This window comes from Selaginella moellendorffii, unplaced genomic scaffold, assembly GCF_000143415.4.
Source record: "Selaginella moellendorffii unplaced genomic scaffold, v1.0 SELMOscaffold_8, whole genome shotgun sequence".
NCBI classification, from domain to species: Eukaryota; Viridiplantae; Streptophyta; class Lycopodiopsida; order Selaginellales; family Selaginellaceae; genus Selaginella; species Selaginella moellendorffii.
Window position 1 is genome coordinate 2467298 of NW_003314269.1, and position 20832 is coordinate 2488129.

The window sequence follows — 20832 nt, forward strand, 5'->3', positions numbered from 1 at the left end:
ATGGATATGAAACTTAAGAATGAGTTGATTATAGTATACACCTCGAAACCCTTCCCTTCTGACGACGAAACCACGGTCAGTTCTTCGCGGCACAAACGAAGAAACTTAGCTTTTTTCTCTGTACACCTTTCTCTACCAAAAGACTTCCAGCCCGGGCACAAAATTGATGTCTGCAGCATGCTTTTCCTCGACGTCCATCCGCCTCCTAAGTACGAAAGAGCCCCTCCAAGCTCTGCTCCGCCCTTCACCATCACAAAAGCTTGAAGCTACGATCCCTCCGCAAAATCTCATCTCGATGCTTGATCCGATACCTGGACCGAGCCTGTTGGCGGACCCGAGGTGGTGACCATGGCGGAGCCGTTCTCCGCCGGCGGCGCCACCCCCCACTTGGCCTCCGACTCTAGAGGCTCTAGCACTTGGACGCTTCCGTCGGTTAGTCCCAGTGCGAAGAGATTGGGCTCGGAGGGGTGCGCTGCGACTACAAGCGGATGAGCGCTGCGAAACAAAAGAGAGAAAACTTATTTCCATGGAAAGCTAGCGTGTGTACGTACCCTGTGACTCCCTGAGGTAGATACACGGTCGGAGCAATGCGACAGTATGGTCGCAACGTCTCGGCTTCAAACACGCCGATGGCGCCGTCGAGAAACGCGGCGTAGACCAGCCGACTGTCGCAGGAATACGTTCCGCTAGAGATTCCGGCCGGGAAGTTGTCTTTCGGAACCCACTGGAAGAACAGCAACAAGTATTTTGAGAGAGTCTTCTAGAAGGAGATGCGGCTTACTTGACTCAAGCGCTCTAGTTTGGCGGCATCATAAATAGCTAGCTGCGTCTCGTGCACGACCAGAAGACGAGTATGGTCGTTGTGAAACTGTACTTTGGTGTCTCCGGTGGCCGGAGTTCCCTTCACTGGCGGTGTTTGAAGGAATTTTGACTTGCGCTTCTCCCATCCATCGGTGCCCCATACACAAAGCTGCAGAGAGAAGATGTTTAGACAAGTAACATCGCTTGTGCAGCGTCATTACCTGATCATCGGCTCCAGACGACACAAGTACGTGTAGGACATTGGAGAATGCTAGTCCAGTAATCCTCTTTTGGTGACCTTTGAGCTTACTTTTAACCTCGTCAACTCGAACATTGTATATTTGTATTGTAGAATCTTCCATTCCAATCGCTATGATATTGTTGTCTTGAGGGTGAAAAGCCAGGAACGTTGCTGCTGGTGGCGGTGGCATGAATGCTGTCATCACCTGGACATGGCAAGTTCTTACACCGGTCAAGAAGGAAAAATGTGCATACCTTGAAAGTCATCATATTAAATAGAGAAACTTTGCCTCCCGAAGCGGACATCACGTAAGAGTCATTCTTTGACAAGGCAATGCAAGGCACAGCTTCTTCCGGATTGTTCTCGGTCGTATCATTGGTCATGAGAATCCCACTTGATGGCTGGAATAGTTGTGGTGGAAAACTAGCAGTCGCCTGTAAGAACAAAATGAGTGTCAGTATCGGTAAGGTCTAGATTCAAATCATCACACATACTTTTCCAAGTGGATTGCGAGACCATTTCCAAACCTTGTGAACTGCACTAGAAGCGAGCGCTAATAAGCCCAGACCATTGTTTGTGAAGATAAGTCTTGATATCTGTTGCAAAAAGTGTAAACACTCTAGCTTACGAATAGTCAAGTACCTTGCTTGCTGGTAGAGTATCTGGTAGCTTTAATGCACGACAATGAGAGGGTTCCACAATTTCAGTTAGCTTCCACAGTTTGTTTGAGTCGTCTGTAGTTCGGGGTTTTGTCTCCGGGCGTCCATTTTCAATGCCGTTCTGCAGTTATATTTGTCAGAAGGCATTTCAAAAGAGATTTCCATCCATACCCCTCCAGTAAAAGGTACCGGTTGCGAAACTGGTCTGTCAATGGCCACAACCCCGCTGCCTGATGCACTTGCAACGTTCCCCTGAAGAAACATGCAAATTTACAAATTCCTTCATGGATAGACCGTCATACCTTTGTTTCCGGAGGTACTTTGTTACCCTCAAAAGACCGTAGAAGCCGCAAGCCATCTGCATTAGCCAAAATCTTGAAACCATTGTCGATTGTTGTTACTGCGAGTAAAGAGCCTTCTTTGTTGAAACGAATTCGCGGGCTCGCCTACAGAAAACGTTATAGCAACGAATCTTCCTCGAAACGAACAAGTGCTTACAGGCAATCCGCCGTCGGCATCGATGGAGGTCAATAAGTTTATGTTGTCCATGTCCCAGAACTTGACCGAGAACTCGTCCCCAACCGCTAGAAAGCAGTTCCTAGTGGTGTCGAACTGGACAACGTTTGGCATTCTCTTACGGAATCCAATGTACGTGCGTTTGATAACCCCTTCACTTTCATTCCACTCGACAAGGAATGAGTCACCCTCCTTGCTAGTTCCGCACGAAAAGAGCCTACAAAACACATAGCCTCGTTTAGCGCGTGTCTTACGATAGAAACGAGACAAACGAGACAAACCTTGTGCCATCAGCACTGTAGGCCATTGTTGTGCACCAACTTCCAGGCGCATCATAGTCAACCCGTGAACCAAGGCAATCGTACAGCCACGCCTTGATTTTGCCGTCCATTGCTGTAGAAAATATGAACTGCCAAGAACAACAGTGTTGAAATCAGAGTACACGCGGAACTCACAATCTTACCTGTATATTTTCCTTGTGATGCGGACAAACAGAGTACACTGGCGCTTCGTGACCCTCAAAAGTGTATTTGTTGCGACCACTCACCGCATCCCACACCTGATTTTTTCATTGCCCTTTCAGTCCATATTTTTCTCAAAGATTATGCAGACCTTGATCGTTTTGTCATCGCCACAAGAAATGATGCACAGTTGCTTGTTTGGATGGGCAAATGCAAGATCGTTCACACTCCCCACATGCGCATCAATCTGTTGGAAGAGAAACATTCAAGTGTTTTCGTCTTCACAAGGTATAAACAATGCGTACATACCTCCACTTGCTGCCGTAGCTCGACGCCTCCAAAATACTGATAAACCTGAACAATGTGCTTATTGAAAGCCACCCCTGCACGCATGCAAAACGAGTTAGCTCAACAGCATATGACAATCGCGCGCACCTATAAAATTTCCATCTGGACTCCAAACAACCCTCGTAACAGCAACTGCTGGGTCTTTAACGAGAGCAGTCTGTAAAGCACGTTAGAACGCTAGAAATAGATATAAAAAGGACATGAGCAGACCTGGAGAGGCATAGAACACACTGAAACCTCCCAGACTTTGAACGTTTTCAGCGCGAGGCGTTCCCGCGTGGCCACATCCCAAATAGCAATTTCACCAACATTTGTACCAACTGCCAGAAAAAAGAAAGATCAGAGCGTTTCTACCACGGCGGGCACTGTACCTAAAAGAATGACTTGCTGCAGAGGGTGGAAGTCCATTGTCGCAACACAGGAACCTTGGTTGATGGTCCTCGCAACAGTCTTTGGAATATCATCTATCGTATATGACGCTTGCTGAATGTTTGGTCCCGGAAAGTTCACCTGCATTTGCAAGTCACTTACAAAATTCAAACTATCGCTTTCATCCCGACCTCTTCCACATGCTGACCAACAGGTCGGTTTCGCTTCATTAAGTGCTCGGAATCAGCCGTCTGGAAATCAACCGTAGGGGCTGGCGGAGGCGTCCTGGGTCGCTTTAGCATTGCAGCTGAAAGAAACTCAGCTGAAAACTTGAAAGCGGCAACAGAACGAAAACCAAACCTGGGTTCGGAGCTCCAGCGAGAGCGGCAGGCCCTCCAACAACACCTGGATGTGACGGAGGATTTGGATTGGCCATCCAGCCTGCAAGTGCACTAGCTGTAGGGGCTGCTGGTTGGAAAGGCTGTACACGTTTCAAAACCAAAGTTGTTAGACAGTAAAACTAAAGCCTGCAAGTTGCACGTACGCTGTGCGCACCCAAGGGGGGGAACCCGGCACCTTTCGGAAGACTCCCGACCAAGGGACTGTTTGCTGGTGGTGGCGCGCGGGCTCCATTCGGCGCGCCACAGGTATGATCTACAAACAGAGTTTTGATATCTGGGTTGGGCCTAGGATTCTTGCAAAGCTGATGTTGCCAATTGAGGCTGGACAAAAAAAGAAAAAAAGAAATGCATTTCTTCTATCAGCACAGAAGTAGCTGGAAAAGCAGGTACGCACCTTTGATTAATCAGCGTTCGGAGCCGTGACGCTTTGAGCCCCGGAAATTGAAGCTTCTCCCGGAACAAAGGATTGGCCTCAATCAGTTTCTTAAGCTCCAATAGCATTATGTTCCGGGCAGATTTCGTGTCCCCATACTTGGACAGCTGTTCGTTTTCTCTGCAACCAAGTCCATAGCGTGTCAGGACAGCCTACAAAAGGGCCGTGTTACACTTCAAACCTGAAGTTTTCCAGCGTAAGAAGCTGTGTAATCTCCTTGTACAGATCTTCGTTGAAGGACGCAAACACTTTGAGGTCCTTGACTAGTATCTCCACTGCCCTCGCTCTATCTTGCCTGCAAACAACACAGAGCCCCCCTTATCAGAACTGGCTCACCACACGAGATAAGAGAGAAGCAAGAAAACATAAAAAGAGAGAAAGAGAGAAAGAGAAAACTTGTCACTCACCTGTCCAAGGCCTCGAGGTACTTTTGCTTTCTTATCTCGAAGAAAATCTTCATGGAGTAGCGATTGTCATCCACCTTGGTGAAGCCAGACAAGTACCTCTCCACCTCGTCCCACTCCCCATTCTGGACCTGATCTTCAAAGTACTTCATGTTGAAGTAGAAGCCAGATTCTTGCTCCAGCCTGCCAAAATCGCACAACACTTACATCCACCAACAAGAACAAACCACAAATCTTCTCACTTGTGCACCGTCTCCTTGAATTTCTCCTCATCCAGGAACTGCAAGATGAGGAACACGAGCTCCCGGCTGAGTGACGACATATCTCCACCGCCCCGATCTTCTTGGACCGCTTCCCCTGCCGCCGCCGCCGCCGCGCCGCCCTGTCCTTGGCCGCTGCCACCAGCGCGTCCTACCCTGAGCTACCAATCCATGGGAATCCACACCCGACCTGTCCAATCCCGCGCCCCGCGCCTTAACAGGACGCCGGACCTAGATTATTGGCGGCGGCGCTCGCGAATCCTCCTCCGCCGCGACTAGGGTTTGATTGACACAGAGAAAGAGAGAAGAGGAAGAACTCCAAGGAAAGGACATTGAGTTGCGCGGCAGCATCCTTTCTTGGGAATCAAAGCCCTCGCCAAAGCCGATGCCGCATTCTAGGCCCTCTCACACACTCTCACGCTCACACACACAAACACTCTCTCTCTCTCTCTCTCTTCTATCTCTCTCTCCTTTGCCAGGAAAACCAAATAAAAATTCCCCCACACACTGTCACACAAGCGCCACAGCCACACCACACCACCACTCGCCTTCGATCGAATGGCCGACATTTGCTAATAAAAGAGGAGGAAAAAACAGTGCTCTCTGGCCGCTTATCATCTCGCCCGCGCTGCGCTTATCGCCCTATCACGCCGCGCGCTTATCGCTTATCGGGCTGGTAAAGTGTCGGAGGTCGCCAATAGCGTATCACTCCGACCCTTTGGTTTCTTTTTGCTTCGTTTATCATCTGTCGTCCTTTGGGCGCGATAGGCTATCCGAATGCCCTGTCGGGGCGCAGATCCAACGGCAGGGAACCGGGGATTGCCCCCGACATTTTGGACATCTCGACCGTTCGAAAGTGTGCGAGGGATTTTGCTGCTCGTGTTTTTTTTTTCGTCCGTCCAGTGAACGGAGGCAGACGGAGCTTCCAGAAGAAAAGTATATCAGTCGATTTTAACTTATCATCGCATAGTAAATTCTCTTTTTGTGTGTATGCCTGTGTGAGTCGAGCAAAAGGTGGCAAGAAAATGTGATTGATAAAAAAATAGGAGTCCGTTCCCTCGATGTGACCGCCCTGCTACGGGCCATAGGACAAAATGCCCACAACGCTGAGACGAGTTTAAATCCCTTTTGCGAAAGTCACAGGCTTGGCATGACACTTGAATTCGACGTGTTTAAATCCGGAGCATATTCGCCACCAGGATTCCCGGCGGGGCATGAGGTGAGAGAATGGAATCTTTTTTCTCGCTCAATCGTTGACTTGGAACATTGGAAGCAAGAACGCGCTACTATTGGAGAGGCCACTATGGAGCTACCATCTTTTCTCTCTCTTCGTTTTTTTTGGGTCTCTCCTTTTTCCTCCACTCCACACGATCTCCAATCCTTCTCGTGAGCCCAAAACAAAAGCGTCGTCGTTTGCTCGCTCGCTGTTGAAAGCAACGCCTTATAAAGTCTCTGTACTGTGGCCTAAGTCTCTGTGTCCCGTGGATGACAGTGGAACGAAGATGGAGGGATTACGCCACATGATCGGACTGCGATTGATTGATGTGATATCTCGCCAATCAAGAAAAAAATAAAACTTCCATATAAAAAAACTAAGGTATAAGTCTCATGATCAATCTTTGCTTTTCTTGGCACCGCACCGTGTACCGCCCAGCCTGACTGGCGTACCGCGCTGTGCAGATTGACACTACGCATGGCAAGGACTGAAATTAAAATCTTTTTGTTCCTTTTTGTGGGATGAATGAGATCGGGACGCGCAAGCGAAGCACGCGCAGTGTAAGACTGGGCTGGTTGTTCGTTTGGAGAGAGAGAGAGAGAGAGAGAGAAAGAGTCTCAGAGCTATGGCGATGACAGCACTTTAGCAGCAAGCAACGAACGACAAGAGCTAAAGGGAGAACTCCTCGGGAGTACACTGGTTCTTCTTCTTTCTTTCTTTTTCTTTGACAGAGTAAAATTGGGAAGTTCACATCACTCCTGATCGTGATCGCGAGTGGTGTATCAGTCCGGGACAAGTTCTTTTTTTTTCGATGCGAGAGTAAATTTGCTTTGCCTGTCTGCGCTGTCCTCTGTTCTTCTGCTGCAACTGCTGTGCGGCATTTTGCGCCGTGCAAAAATTCCAAGCTTTTTTCTGCCAAGTTGGAGAACTAGCCACCCCAATCCAGACTGGTCGTTCAGGCGGGGCATTTTCGTTGGTCGGGTTCTTGGAGTGGATTACAGCGCATGGGTCGATGGTGTTGGATTGGATCAAGCCATCCAACCAAATGATTGCGAGATATAATTGTGATCTTTGAGCATCACATCCAAGACTGATGGCGTTGTTGTGTTGGTGGTGGTGTGCATAGATTGATCAAACACCAAGAATCATCCATCCAGTTCCAAACAGAAAGTTCATCTTCAATATCTCTCTCTCTCTCTCTCTCTCTCTCTCTCTCACACACACACACACACACACACACTCTCGAACTCCATCGAGCTTTCCTTCGTACTGCTGCCTCCGATTGCGATGTGACTCGCCATCAATCAATTGGAGATCATGCAATTTGGTGGCACACCTGTTTGCCGTCCTTGCTCGCATTCATTCCAGAGATTCGCTTTCCCTGCTGCTTTAGCAGCAAAACAAAGAAAAATAATGCGTACGACAGTGGATCTAATGCCGTACTTTAGCCGGCCTCCTGCCTTTTGTCACGTATAAACAAAGGAGCGAAAGGTTCCTCGATCGAGAGACAATGTTCATCGTCAGGTAATGCTTACGTACTTGGCGTACGTGAGTGTCATCCCCTCTCTGGATTCAATCCACCGCGGGAATATATTTTTGGTGGAGCTGCATTGTCAAGCAAAGGATTCCTTTCTCTTTTCCTCGCCACCTCCGCTCATACCACAGGATTTCCACTAAACGACTTTGAGATAAGAACCAAGGTTCCACAACCTTATTATTATTGTACAGTGTCATACGCAGCACCACTTATCAGGTGCCCTTATCTAGCCAGACTCCTCCACGCAAAGACTTGGACTTGGGCGAGCTGGAAGCTCCGCACTGTTACTATAGCAACAATGTTAAACATAAAGAATCCTCTGCGAAAGCTGCTACAACTATCGCTTTGTGTGTGTAGATTGATGGCGAAAGTGGCTTTGATTGTATAGCGCAAACAATGAAGTTACATCCATACCTAGAAGTGCTTGGCACAGGGGTTCCTTTTCTCGCCCTTCTTACAGGTTTAAGTACCTGCAATTGCGGCCTTTTCCCGTCGCTGGCAGCACAGCACATTTACGAAGAATTTGTCACAGCAGCACCAAAGCGGGGAGGAGCCCAATTCAAGTGTGATGGCGACCCACACTCGCGGGACGTGCTGCTGACGCTTTCAAGACGGTGACAACGACGATTACTTTATATCTCTTTCAGGCCCTTTTCTTTCATTGAACGTTGTGTAACTTGGGTGGCTGGTTTTCTCACTGCTCCAGTGTCTGATCCTCAGCTCTGTGACCTGACCTGACTTGCTTGTGTTCAACAAACAGCAGCTGCAACAACGACAACAACACCGGCAGTAAAATAGCGGCAGTAGATTCACAGACGAACGGTCGTAAAACATTGGATTGGATCAAAGAGTTTGGTATGAAGAATCTGAACGATGCCTGTTTTTCGCGAAGTCACTTTACCGTACAGAGGCAGATGTGGATTTCATTGCTCCGTGTCTTTTCTTCATCTTGCCCTTCCGTCCCCATTTGTTAGGTACTGAACATACCGCCAACTTTGTTATAATATTGCACGCACGTCGGCGTCGTGCGATTGCCACATCGTTGGTCTTTTTTTTTTTCTCAGGTTTCTTCCACCGACTCGCGGAATTGGATTTGCCCTAATTCAAATGTATGTAAGTATAAATATACATAAGATGTTCGCTGTAATCGAGCGAAGCTCTTTGGCTGGCTGGCTGATGGGGATGTATGTGCCCCGTGATTTATCACAGTCTAGTCGCTGAATCTAGAACCCAACATCACACGACATTTTGTCCGCCTCACCTCACTCGGCTCCTTTAAACACACGCATATGTGTATGGATCACTCACACACTTGTCTCTTTCAGTTCCTTTACTGCTGTGTGTGTTGTTTTTGTGGAAAATGTGCAGCGGTCATGCATTGCAGATAGAGCGTCACAGAAACATGACCTTTGTAGTTTACACGTTTGCTTGCTTGGCGGTCCTGTTCTCCACTATCAAGATAGTCTTTGGCGGTATGCTTATGTGAGCTTGGGCATTTGGTCTAGTGGTATGATTCTCGCTTTGGGTGCGAGAGGTCGCGAGTTCGATTCTCGCAATGCCCCTAGCCTCCCAACACCTTTATATATAAGCCTGAGAGCTCTTTCTTTTCTTTTTTTTGGATCATCCGTAACGGCATTGTGAATTGATTGAGCCAGGAATTCCCCTTGCTGTAGGCTCTATGGTCCTCTCCCTGGGTGCCTTTTCTTAATACCCTGGCATCCCGAATCTCTAGCAACAAAAATCTCTCGTTCCTTGCTTTGTCGACTCACGCTGGTAAACTTTGCGATCTTAGCACAGGAAGTTTTCAGAAACCGAACTTGAAACAATTCAATTAAAACAAAATTGACACAACTGGATTCAGCACTTGCCTTGTCAAAAGACAGGTTTTGCAGCACACACAAAACAGCTTTGTCTGCTCCACTGCATCCAAAATTTGGAGAATCAGGTTATGACACCTTGGCAGCCTCTTCTCTATAAGCATCGTTGTACCAAGAGTCCTAGTGATTGTCCTTGTAGAAGTGTTTCCTTGTGAAGCTCTAGAATCAAAGTTCGTGCTCGAACTATGCTGGTTTCCTCCAAAATCAGTCGTTTCTTGTCAATGCAAGCATGGCCATGATGGTGTCCTGAGCAGTCACCATATCGATGATGGAACAACTGCTGTATTGTGTCCCTGCTAACTGTCGAGTTGCCTCTCTCCCTTAAACTTCCAACTTCGAGTTTTAAAAACCTCCCAGTTGAGAAAAGAACTAAGCTGATCTTGTTGAATAGCAATTTCAAAAAGTTTTTAAAAAAAAACCAAAAGAGATAATTCAATTATTAACAAAAATTAAAATAAGAAACAAAACTCGGCAAACTAATAAATAACAATTATACAAAAAATAAAACTTATATGTATATATTACATTTTTTTAATTTTTATATTTATAGTTTATAAAACAAGAATAAAGGAAATAGAAATTATAATAAGGGATTTTAAAATAATAAAAATAAATTCAATAGAAAATAATACAGCCTCTGTAAGTGCTTGGAATATGGAAATAATTATATTAATTGAGGTTTAAATTCCTGCTTATATACATGACAAAATTCAGTCCCAGATAAATAATTTATATGTTATACTAATATAATTAGTGTATTACCTAAGCAAGGTAGTATGTATGTTGTATATACATACATACATACATACATACATACATACATACATACATACATATATATATATATATATATATAAAACATGTATTTACCAATATGAAGAATATAAGTCAAATGGAATATCTAGAGTTTCCACTATGATTATACAATACCACAAGAATTTGAAATTCCCATAAAACCACTAATTTAATTGTTGACAGCCATGATAGAAACAAAACCTAAAGACATAGCAGGATTTTGATAAATTAATTGCAACTCTATATGCAATTAATAAATGCTTAAACAAACATAAAAACCATAACTATGAACTAAAGCAAGGCATTTCAAGGATAATTATAATCCACAAAACACTATTGTAATAAATGATAAATTTTATCTTTGCATCATCCATTCAATCAATCTTCAAAATCATTATTAACTCAAATTCACAATTTTTATCCTTGTCTAGCATCATATATTAGAAGTCAGACTTACTTTATACAAATTAGTTACATTCATCTTCCTATATTTGCCTTAAATAATTAGGGTTAGGCATTTCATTCAGATTCACCACATTAATTTTGACAAAGGTGAATGGGCATAGTTTTAGTGTAATGGGTTAATATGTCAGTGGTACCTTTGGGTGTCAGTCATAGGGTTGGACACGTGTGTAGGAATAATGATGAACACGACAAGTAGTCCGAATCGTGATCAGATCTCTGGTGATTTCTGATTTGATTGAAGTTGTATATATATACAACTATATATGAATCAACGTGTGTTGAAGTGAAATCTATTGTTCTTGCTCCGCTTTTCTTTCTTGGTATCGGAGCGTTGGTTTCTGAACTCTTTCTTCTCCTTTCTTTGTGCCTCACATCATGAGCTGCAGCAAAGTTGGATTGATCTTGCTTCAGGGAGTCACTGCCTTTGATGGGAGGAGAGGGTTCAACACTTGGTCCGAGAAAATGATGCGTGTGCTGCAGATGGAAGAACTCTGGGAAATCGTTTCACCACCAACAATCGCTGCAGATGCTCGTACGCGGCGAGCCCCTGCTGCGTTGGGAGCTTCAACTTCAGTGGAAGGAGAAGTCATGGATGAAGAGGCAATTCATGCCTCTGTTATAGCAGCTCGACAACAGCTTGATCTAGGGGAACAAGCTGCGCTGGAGAAGAAGAAATCTCGAGCAAAAGGATTGATTCTTTCTAAGCTTGCAGATGCCCTTATGATGCGTTTGCGTCATAAGTGTGCTTGTGAGATCTAGGCTCATCTCCACAACAAGTATGCTGTTCTTTCCCTCTCCAAGATTAGCATGGTCGAGACTTGCATTCATGAGACCCGTTTTCATCCATACGAGAACTTTGAAGAGTTCCTCGCCAAGATGCAAGATCTGTGGATGGAGCTTGAAGGCAGTCCAGCAGCGTTCAACGAAAGCAAGAAAGTTCTGGCACTTTGCGAGGCCATGCAAGATTCTTCTTTTAGTTCTTTCGTCCCTACCGTTCGCATGATGTCACTCAACTTTGAACAAGCTGAGCAAACTTTACGCTCGGAGCTGGCTGCGAGAGGTTTGATTGTGGACTTTGATCAGAGGCCTTCCCATGTTTTGATCTCACAGTCTACATCAAATGCTTCTGCATCAAGCAATCAGTCAGGGACTGATTCAGCTCTGTGGGCTGGAAATCATCAAGGCAGAGGAGGCCGCGGAAGAGGAGGACGAGGCAAAGGTCGCGGGTTTAGGGGAAATCCGCAACAGCAGCAGAATTCAGGGAATTCTGGTAAAGAAGCAGTAGTTCGGGATTGTTTTGTGGGCAAGAACAAACAGGAATGCTGGACCTGTGGGATGCCAGGGCACTACTCCAAGGATTGCCCAGTTGCAGCTTGGCTGCAACGCATGAACATAGGGCTCGCAGCAAATGCTCAGGAAGGGGAAACATAGGAACTTGCGGCATCATCTGAGGTAGCAGTTCCAAACGTTTCTGAAAAACTGACCATCGATTCAGGTTCAGAGAGACACCTGATGCAAAGCGGGTCGAACTTTGTGCAGTTGCGTGCTGCAAAAGGGAAGTGCATTCGTGTGGGAGATGGAAGCATTTTACCTGTTCGTGCAACTGGGGATGTGCGAGTTCCACTGGGAAGAAAGTCTCTGCTCTTGAAGAATGTGTGGTATGTTCCAAAGATAGTGAAGAATCTGGTTTCTGTAGCCAGGCTTACGGATGAAGGTCTGGATGTGAATTTCTCCAAACATCAATGTCAAGTTCTTGCAAATGGCCGTCCATTACTACATTTTCCCAGATGTGGTAACCTATTTGAGAAGGAGATATCTTCTGGAGAAAAATCGAATGCTCCTGAGATATGCATGACTGCAGATAGTTCTCTCTGGCATTCTAGACTTGCACATGCCAATCCCCCTCTCATCAGGCGTATGCAGAAGCAGGAGCTTGTGGATGGCTTCAATGACCATGTTCTTCAAAGTTTAGCAAAATGTCACACTTGCATTCTTGGCAAGCAAACCCGTCGTACTTTCAAACCTGCTGTGACCAGAAGCACTCATCCCTTGCAGCTCATTCACTCAGATGTTTGTGGACCCATGCGACTGTTTGCTCAGAATGGCACGAAGTATTTTGTGACATTTACAGATGATTTCTCTAGGCACACGGACATCTTCTTTCTTTGTCACAAAGATGAAGTCTTTAGCAAATTCAAGCAATTCGTAGTAGAAGCCGAAGTGAAAACTGGTCAGAGGGTTGGTTGTTTACGTACTGATTCAGGAGGGGAATACGTCAACAAGTCCTTTCAGCAATTCTGTGCTGAACGAGGAATTCTTCATCAGCGCTCTTGCTCTCATACCCCTCAACAGAATGGAGTCTCTGAGCGCAAGAATAGGACAATCATGAACGCAGTTCGGTGCTTCCTTCAAGAATCAGGACTACCAAAATTCCTTTGGGCTGAAGCAGTTGGATCAGTTGTGCATGTTCAAAACCTTCTCCCTCATTCTCGCAATCCCAACAAGATCCCAGAAGAGCTTTGGACTGGTCAAAGACAATTGGTGGTGCATCTCAGGCGTTTTGGTTGTTTAAGCTTTGCAAAAAGGGTGGATGAGCATCTTGGCAAGTTGGAGAGCAGAAGCAAGTTGGCCTTTCTTGTTGGATACGATTCCAATTCAAAAGGATATCGCCTGTACCAGCCTAGTAATCATCAAATTTTTGTAAGCACTGATGTTCGTTTTGATGAAGGAACACTCTACAAAGATCATGTTCAAGAAGAAGGAAGCTCAGATCAGAACATGAACTGGACTCCAGAAGAATGGAGTTGGGATGGTGTTGAAGACGGTGATGAAGATGACGATGATCTGACAATCATCTATCCCTCATCTCCTTTAGCAGATGATCATCCAACACCAGTCTCTGGATCTTTTCTTCCTGAAGAACAGGGCGATGCTACTCATCGTGCACGAACTGGAGAAGTCGACAAGCTCACACATGATCTACCATTCAATGTGGAGAACTATGGGCGGACATCATCTGGACGATCAAGTAGAGCACCTCATCCCAAGCAATGGTCTTTGCAGCAACAGAAATAGCTTCTGAACCAGTCAACTTTGAGCAGGTGATTCAAGCTCCTGATGCAGATAAGTGGATTTCAGCAATGCAAGATGAGTTGAATTCTCTTGATGAGAACCAGACTTATGACTTGGTGGAAGCTCCTGAAGGACGTGAAGTTGTTGGATCACGCTGGGTGTTCAAGCTTCACAGAAATCCTAATGGATCGGTACAGCGTTACAAAGCAAGACTTGTTGCTCAAGGATATTCACAAGTTCTTGGAGTGGATTTTGATGAGACCTTCTCACCAATTGTGAAGCAGACAAGTATCAGAATGCTTCTGGCTTTTACAGTGGAGTTTGGTTTGTGCGCACATCACATGGATGTAAAAACAGCCTTCCTTAATGGGAACTTGAAGGAGGAGATATTTATGTGGCAACCCCCAGGCTTTGAGCTTTTTGGATCACGGTGCTCCGAACTCATCTTCAAGCTTTGCAAGGCTCTTTATGGCCTTAAGCAGGCTTCCCGTCAATGGTATGAATGTTTGGATTCTTTTCTTATGGATCTCGGTATGCAGAGGTTGAACAGCGATGGAAATTTATATCTTCTTCAGCAGGGTGATCACTTTGTTGTGATAGCAGTTTATGTGGATGACTGTTTGATTGTCAGCAACAATCACACTATTTTGAAGGATGTGAAGATCAAGCTTATGAACAGGTTTGTGATGAAGGACTTAGGGGCTGTGCGGCAGCTGTTAGGGATGGAAGTTGACAGGGATGAAGCAGACAGGACAATCACCCTCACACAGTGCCAATATGTGAAGAAGCTTCTCAACCAGTTCAACATGACAAGTTGCAAATCCGTGGCTACACCAGTCGTCACTGGCATCAAGTTCACAAGCAAGATGGATGATTTATTTGATCAGCCCTCGGTCTATCGATCACTTGTTGGAGGACTACTCTACCTCGCCAACATGACTCGTCCCGACATCTCCTTTGCCGTTGGTCTCCTCAGCCGATACATGCAGTCTCCGAGTTGTTATCATTGGCAGATGGCGAAAAGAGTTTTGAGGTATTTGAAAGGAACAGCTGCTCATGGATTGGTTTACAAATGCTCAGGTCAATCCAAACTTGTTCTTCAAGCTTACTGTGATGCAGATTGGGCTGGCAACTTGGATACACAACATTCAACCTCTGGAATTTGCTGCATAATTGCCGGTGCTCCGGTTTCATGGGGAAGCAAGAAGCAAATGACAGTTGCTCTTTCCAGTGCAGAAGCAGAATACGTAGCTGCCAGTACAGCAGCAAGGGAGATCATCTGGCTTCGTCGATTACTTGGAGAACTCAATCAACAGCAATCAGATGCGACCATTCTGCATTGCGACAGCAGAAGTGCAATCGCCATGTCAAAGAATCCTGTGTTTCATGCTCATACGAAACATATAGACGTGCAGCATCACTTCATTCGCGAACATGTAGCAGCCGGAGATCTTCACCTGGAATACGTTCCTTCACAGTATCAGTTGGCAGACCTTCTAACCAAGCCACTTTCGGAGCTCACATTCATCAAGCTGAGGAATCAACTTGGAGTGTCAAGCACACCCTGAGCTTGAAGGGGGAGTGTAGGAATAATGATGAACATGACAAGCAGTCTAAATCGTGATCAGATCTCTGGTGATTTCCGATTTGATTGAAGTTGTATATATATACAGCTATATATGAATCAATGTGTGTTGAAGTGAAATCCGTTGTTCTTGCTCCGCTTTTCTTTCTACGTGAAGCATGAACCATATGCAAATATTGAATAGTATAGATCATTTCAAAATCCATATATTCCTCATAACTTTAATAGCATTCTTTCATCCTCACTCTATTGTTGGGGTTGGAATCCCATCTATCCCTTCTACCCACTCATCTTGAAGAAAGATAAGTATGAAGTGTTGAAGCAAAGAGGAAAAAGTGAAAAAAATTAAAGAAGAAACAAAATGGAAGAAGAAAAAGTAATGTTAATTTCAATAATTGTCAAGTTAGAAATAGGAAAATAAAAAGAAACATCTAGCAACATTTAATAGCTATACTTTTATAGCTATATAGACTTTTATAGCTATACTTTTCCTCTGTGGCACCATTGAGCAGCACTATTTAACAATGCCATGGAGCAATAGCACTCAGTAAGCTTGCGGCCCTCACTATGGTGTTGCTTGGCCAAGGGCTATGGCCATGGCACTGCTAGGAAAAGGCTATGGCTAGATTGCCTAACTTGAGCAAAAGAGAGATGGAGCTAGCATCCAGTAGATCCAACACAAGATCAAGCAGTTCATGCAACAAATACTTTGCAATAAATTTCTCCTCAGTAATCAAGATTTAATTTAGATTGACTATAGCACAGGCCATGGCACTACCAGGCCATGGCCAGACCGTGGTGCTGCTGAGCCCTGGAGTTTCATGGCCCGAGCAGCCATGATATATGTATGTGTTTTGAAACCAAAACTCTGGTATCAGTTTTATATATTTGTACTTTTTATATAAATTTTGATTAAAAAAAATATGGAAGCCAAAAATGGATGTTAAAAATGTGCTTTCCTTGATATAATATGAGAAGTTTGAATATCTTTTTCTAGCACTAGAAGCTTTCATTTCCAGGCTCCTACTTAGTTATGATATATACTGCTTATCAACATTTGTGGGGTAAAGCATTACCTCAAACAAAGCAAACCACTGCTCTTGCCACATATCAATCACTTGGGAATGGGTTTTCAATAAATTCATGGCCTCTCAATTCATTAGATATTTGACTGAAAAAAAATATCACCAATAACTCCAAAGGAAAATGAAGTTAAAAGTTTCATTTGCACCTTAAATAATGCATTGGATTAGCCTTTAGATTTTCATTTGTGTCTCTAAATTCCTTAAGAGCACCCTTCTAGCATCATTTGGCAATCAAGACATACAGCAAATGTGGTTTATTGATTTTGTATAGTTTTTTGTATGTTAAAATTAAATTTGTGTATGGTTATCTATGTGATAGATTTTTGTATAATTTCAACATTTTGTATAGTTTTTTTCTCTGGCACACCAATACTTTCTTTCTTATAGTTTTCTCATATCATTTTTATAGCTCAGTAATATATATATTTATAGTTCATTGATGCATTTTTCAATGTGGTTATCCAAATAGTTTTTTAAATCTCATACACTATATGTTTATTCATATTGATTATAATGCAATTATTCCTATCACACTATAGTCATAATATTATTCCTACAATACTTTTGTTATTCATTTTTCTTACTTTGTATAAGTTTTAACAATAAATGGTATATTATACCAAAAAAATACAATAATAATAACAATTGTTAAATTTTAAAACAATTCTGCTTTTAACTAGGGTTTCAATTCTTCACAACTGTCTGCGTTTGGGCACTCAGAGCTAAAGGTTGGAAATGATCTTGCCCGGCTGGTGGGCGGCGGGCCACTCACTACAGTGGCATGGCTATGGCTGCTGCCGTGGCCAGTGGCTTGGCAGGTGGTTGTGGCCAGTGGCCATTGCCGCTGCCACTAGCCTTGGCCGTGGCTGTTGCCTTTGACGGTGACCATGGTAATGGTGCTACATTTACATCAGCTCCAAGTTTTTTATAGTCTCCATGGAGCAACTTTACTTGGTAATTTTGTTGTTGAACTTGTATTCTCTCAGCAACATCATGTTGAGGAATTTCTGAATCAAGGTTTCCAAAGCATTGTCCACCTAGAACGAGATTCAAAAGTTTTAGCATAGGAGAAACCTTTATAGCATCTTTCGCTGCCTCTTTCCCTAAGGAGAACTATTGCACCATTGTTGAAGCCTGGGAGAAAAGAGACTAAAGCTAAAGAAACTCCAAAAAGACCAACAAAAAAAAACTTGCCACCATCACTATATAGCTTTTGAGCAAATTCTGAAGCCAACTCCAAAGATTTTGAGCAATCTAGTGATCCAGGAGAATTCAGCTATGCTCTAGAGAGGACACAACTACATATGATGCAGCTAAAACTATACATAAGCCTAGACATTTTTTGTATTTGTCAAAAGAATAATTATATATAATTTTCTATATCAAGCACTACTGTTCTTATTTCTCTCACTATAATGTTGTCACCCACTACGATCCACAGCATGGCCTCTATGAAGCTACATGAATCAGGACCAGTCATGCCATTGGGATTCAATTAGCTAGACAATCCATACCTCATCCTCTACATAGAGATCTCCAACTAAGCATTTGTCATCCGGGCACTGCTTTCATTCCAAGTGTGGCCATTGCCACAGCTCAAGGAAGTAATTTAGCCAACATTGATTCGTCCAAAGGAGGCACGCCTCCCCCTTAGCACGACTCTAAACAGATAAAACGCACTGCAAGTTGGCAAAACAGGTCAATACCTTTGTACGAGTGGTAGTAGATCTTGTTCTTCCGAACGTGCACTTGAGTATGGACATCAAGGATGCCAGAAGTGTAGAATCGCCCACCAAAGATCCGCAAATACAGTGTCCAGCAGCGATGTTTCTCCACGTCTCAACTCGGGCAGAACCAGCATTCTAAAGGAAATACTTGAGCATCATCAGAATCGCCCTGAGAAACAGAACAAAACTACAATCAGAATATGTTATTTAATGCACAAACTAAGCTTCTGACCTCCTCCTCGCCAGACTCCTCATCCTGGGCCTGAATCAAAGTGAAAACAAATTTCACAACCGTATATTTTCCGTGCACACAAACCAAGAAACCTTACCAAAACATATTTCTCGAATTCCAAGGCAAAGCCTTCGAAGTCCTCTCGAAGGCGCGTCATAGCTTGCATGCCCTTCACATCACTTTTAAATCGAAACAGCTTGCACAGCCGAGTGTAATCCTGGTGTGAGGGTACAAAGATGCATTGGAACATGTCAACAAGCGCCAGGTGATACCCCTCGTTCTTTCCCTTGACGTAGATCCTGAAGAGCAATGTAAGCATGAAAAGATGAGAGTAGAAAGGGAGTAACCTTGTCCCGACATAACATCAGCGCAGCGTTTAGACCTCCATAAAACTTGTTCTTAGTCTCAGATGCTTTAAAAGGGTTGTATAAAACAATTACCTTAGATTTAAAATATTTCTGAAAATTATTGTCTTTACAACCTGAATTTAAACATCCAAATGCTTTTGCTGTCTTTTTCACATTCTAAAGCTCTTTACAGTTCAGCTGCTTCTCAAACTCACTACCAAAGTAGTCCACGAGAAGGCGCCCACAATCCTTAAGTTTCAGTGGTGCTGCGTCCTCGTTGATGCCTCGCTGCCTGAAGTGCTCGTCCCTCACCATGGACGTGCTCGCATTCTGTTCCATTCGGGAGCTCGAATTCCGTCTAAAGTTTCGTGAAACTTACAATGCCATGGAATCCGCATACCTGGATGATTGGAAAGGTGCTCGCAGCAGACTTCTGTCCAGTAGCCAGTCGCACAGTGAGAAGTTCCTGGTCCAGTCACCAAGGGCTGGATTTGCATAGCCCCCTGTAGCCGGTAGACTTTCTGCCAAGACTCCCTTGCACTTTGTTCTTGGTCTCTTGGTCATGAAGTTGAAAATGGCACTGGCGTGACAAAAGAAATTACATTTTCATACCTTTGTCCAGACAATTTATTTTTTTATTGTTTTTAACATTTGTTAATGTTAAATATAAATCAGGTTTAGTGAGCATTCTAATAGCTAATAGTAATAGCTTTTCTATTGATGGTGTGTGAACTCCAGGAAATATATTGAAATCAGCCATAATAATACAGGCCATTAAGACCACTTAAAAGTGTTATTTACCTAGTCTCTTACACTTAAGCTGCCCTTAGCCCTCCATTCTGATGGCCATGGCATCTTTCTTTGACAATGCTTAACACCCTGAGATTTATTAAGACATGATTTTGCTATACTATGATAAACATTTGAATAGTAATTACAAACTAAATGGAAGGAAAAATCCCAAATGTTGTGGTTGTAAAGGGGAATTTTCTTTTCTCCAGATCTATCATTTTGTCCAAAGTCTAGAAGTGAGAATCTTAAGAGATCACTTGGGCTGTATCACTATTACCGCTTATAATAACATTATATAGACTTTTGAAGATTCGCAAGTTAAGCATAATTGTAATTATCTTTAAGCATTGATAATTACTAGACAAAAAATATGTATTATGTAAGATACTAAATTACAATTATTTTGTAAGATAGGTGAAGAAAAAAACTTAGGATTATTTTTAGAACACTAGTGATTATGCTTTATGTTACATAGAGAAAAACAAGATTACCATCATTTTGAAGTTTAAAGAAGCATAAATATTATTTTATTTCCATAAAATATTCTCCAAAAAATTAAGTGAAATCTTAAAATTTGATTCTACTAATAATATAGTTATTCTATTAATCTAGCACTTAAGGTTGTAAAATATCTTATTTTAACTAGTAATTTAATGAATGAGATAAATAAATTTAAAATAAATTTAAAAGGGAAGAAAAAATACTGAATTTTATAATTGTAAACACTGATTTGACAAGATTTTTGTCATTTTAATATTTTTTATTAACTGTTTAAAGATTAAAAAATTGCAATTCATGTATTTCATTTTTCACAAAATTAATGATAAATTGATGTATATTGCCCTTGTGTGAGAGTAATACCAATATCAGAAGATAATGAATTTTTATAATCTGTTAGATGGATGCCATTTTTGTTTATTTCAATACAAAATAACTTATATTGTATAAATTATTTAAATTTATTTATAAATTAAATTATAATTACTAAATTTAACAAATAATTTCAATATAGTAAAAATATTATAAATAAAATAAACGTAAAACTGAAATAAATTAAAAGACTCATGAGAGAATTTTATTTAACTTGTTCTTAGAAGATCAAAATAATTTTTATCCTTTATTAAGATTATATATAATTAAAAAAGCTAAAAGACATATTAAATTCTGGTTTAATGTACTTATTTTATTATTGGATATATATATTTATTA

The 20832-nt window shown here is 42.9% G+C and overlaps 1 protein-coding gene and 1 non-coding gene across 2 annotated transcripts; one reads left to right on the forward strand and one right to left on the reverse strand.

Moving 5' to 3' along the window:
- Positions 1 to 3: 3 nt before the first annotated feature.
- On the reverse strand, positions 4 to 5462 carry LOC9635731 (topless-related protein 1). Its single transcript, XM_024671750.1, is given in 24 exon segments — positions 4 to 495; positions 552 to 724; positions 782 to 970; positions 1023 to 1247; positions 1297 to 1476; positions 1537 to 1638; positions 1685 to 1822; positions 1873 to 1953; positions 2004 to 2147; positions 2200 to 2434; positions 2499 to 2626; positions 2681 to 2776; positions 2830 to 2925; positions 2988 to 3061; positions 3114 to 3183; positions 3237 to 3346; positions 3398 to 3578; positions 3581 to 3702; positions 3756 to 3876; positions 3940 to 4117; positions 4191 to 4349; positions 4411 to 4524; positions 4637 to 4816; positions 4876 to 5462. Coding segments are annotated over 24 exon segments (3384 nt in total). The 5' UTR covers positions 4956 to 5462; the 3' UTR covers positions 4 to 287.
- A 3674-nt stretch (positions 5463 to 9136) lies between these two features.
- Positions 9137 to 9208, forward strand: TRNAP-UGG. The gene has a single exon. It is a non-coding gene; the product is annotated as a tRNA-Pro (tRNA).
- The last annotated feature ends 11624 nt before the right edge of the window (positions 9209 to 20832 follow it).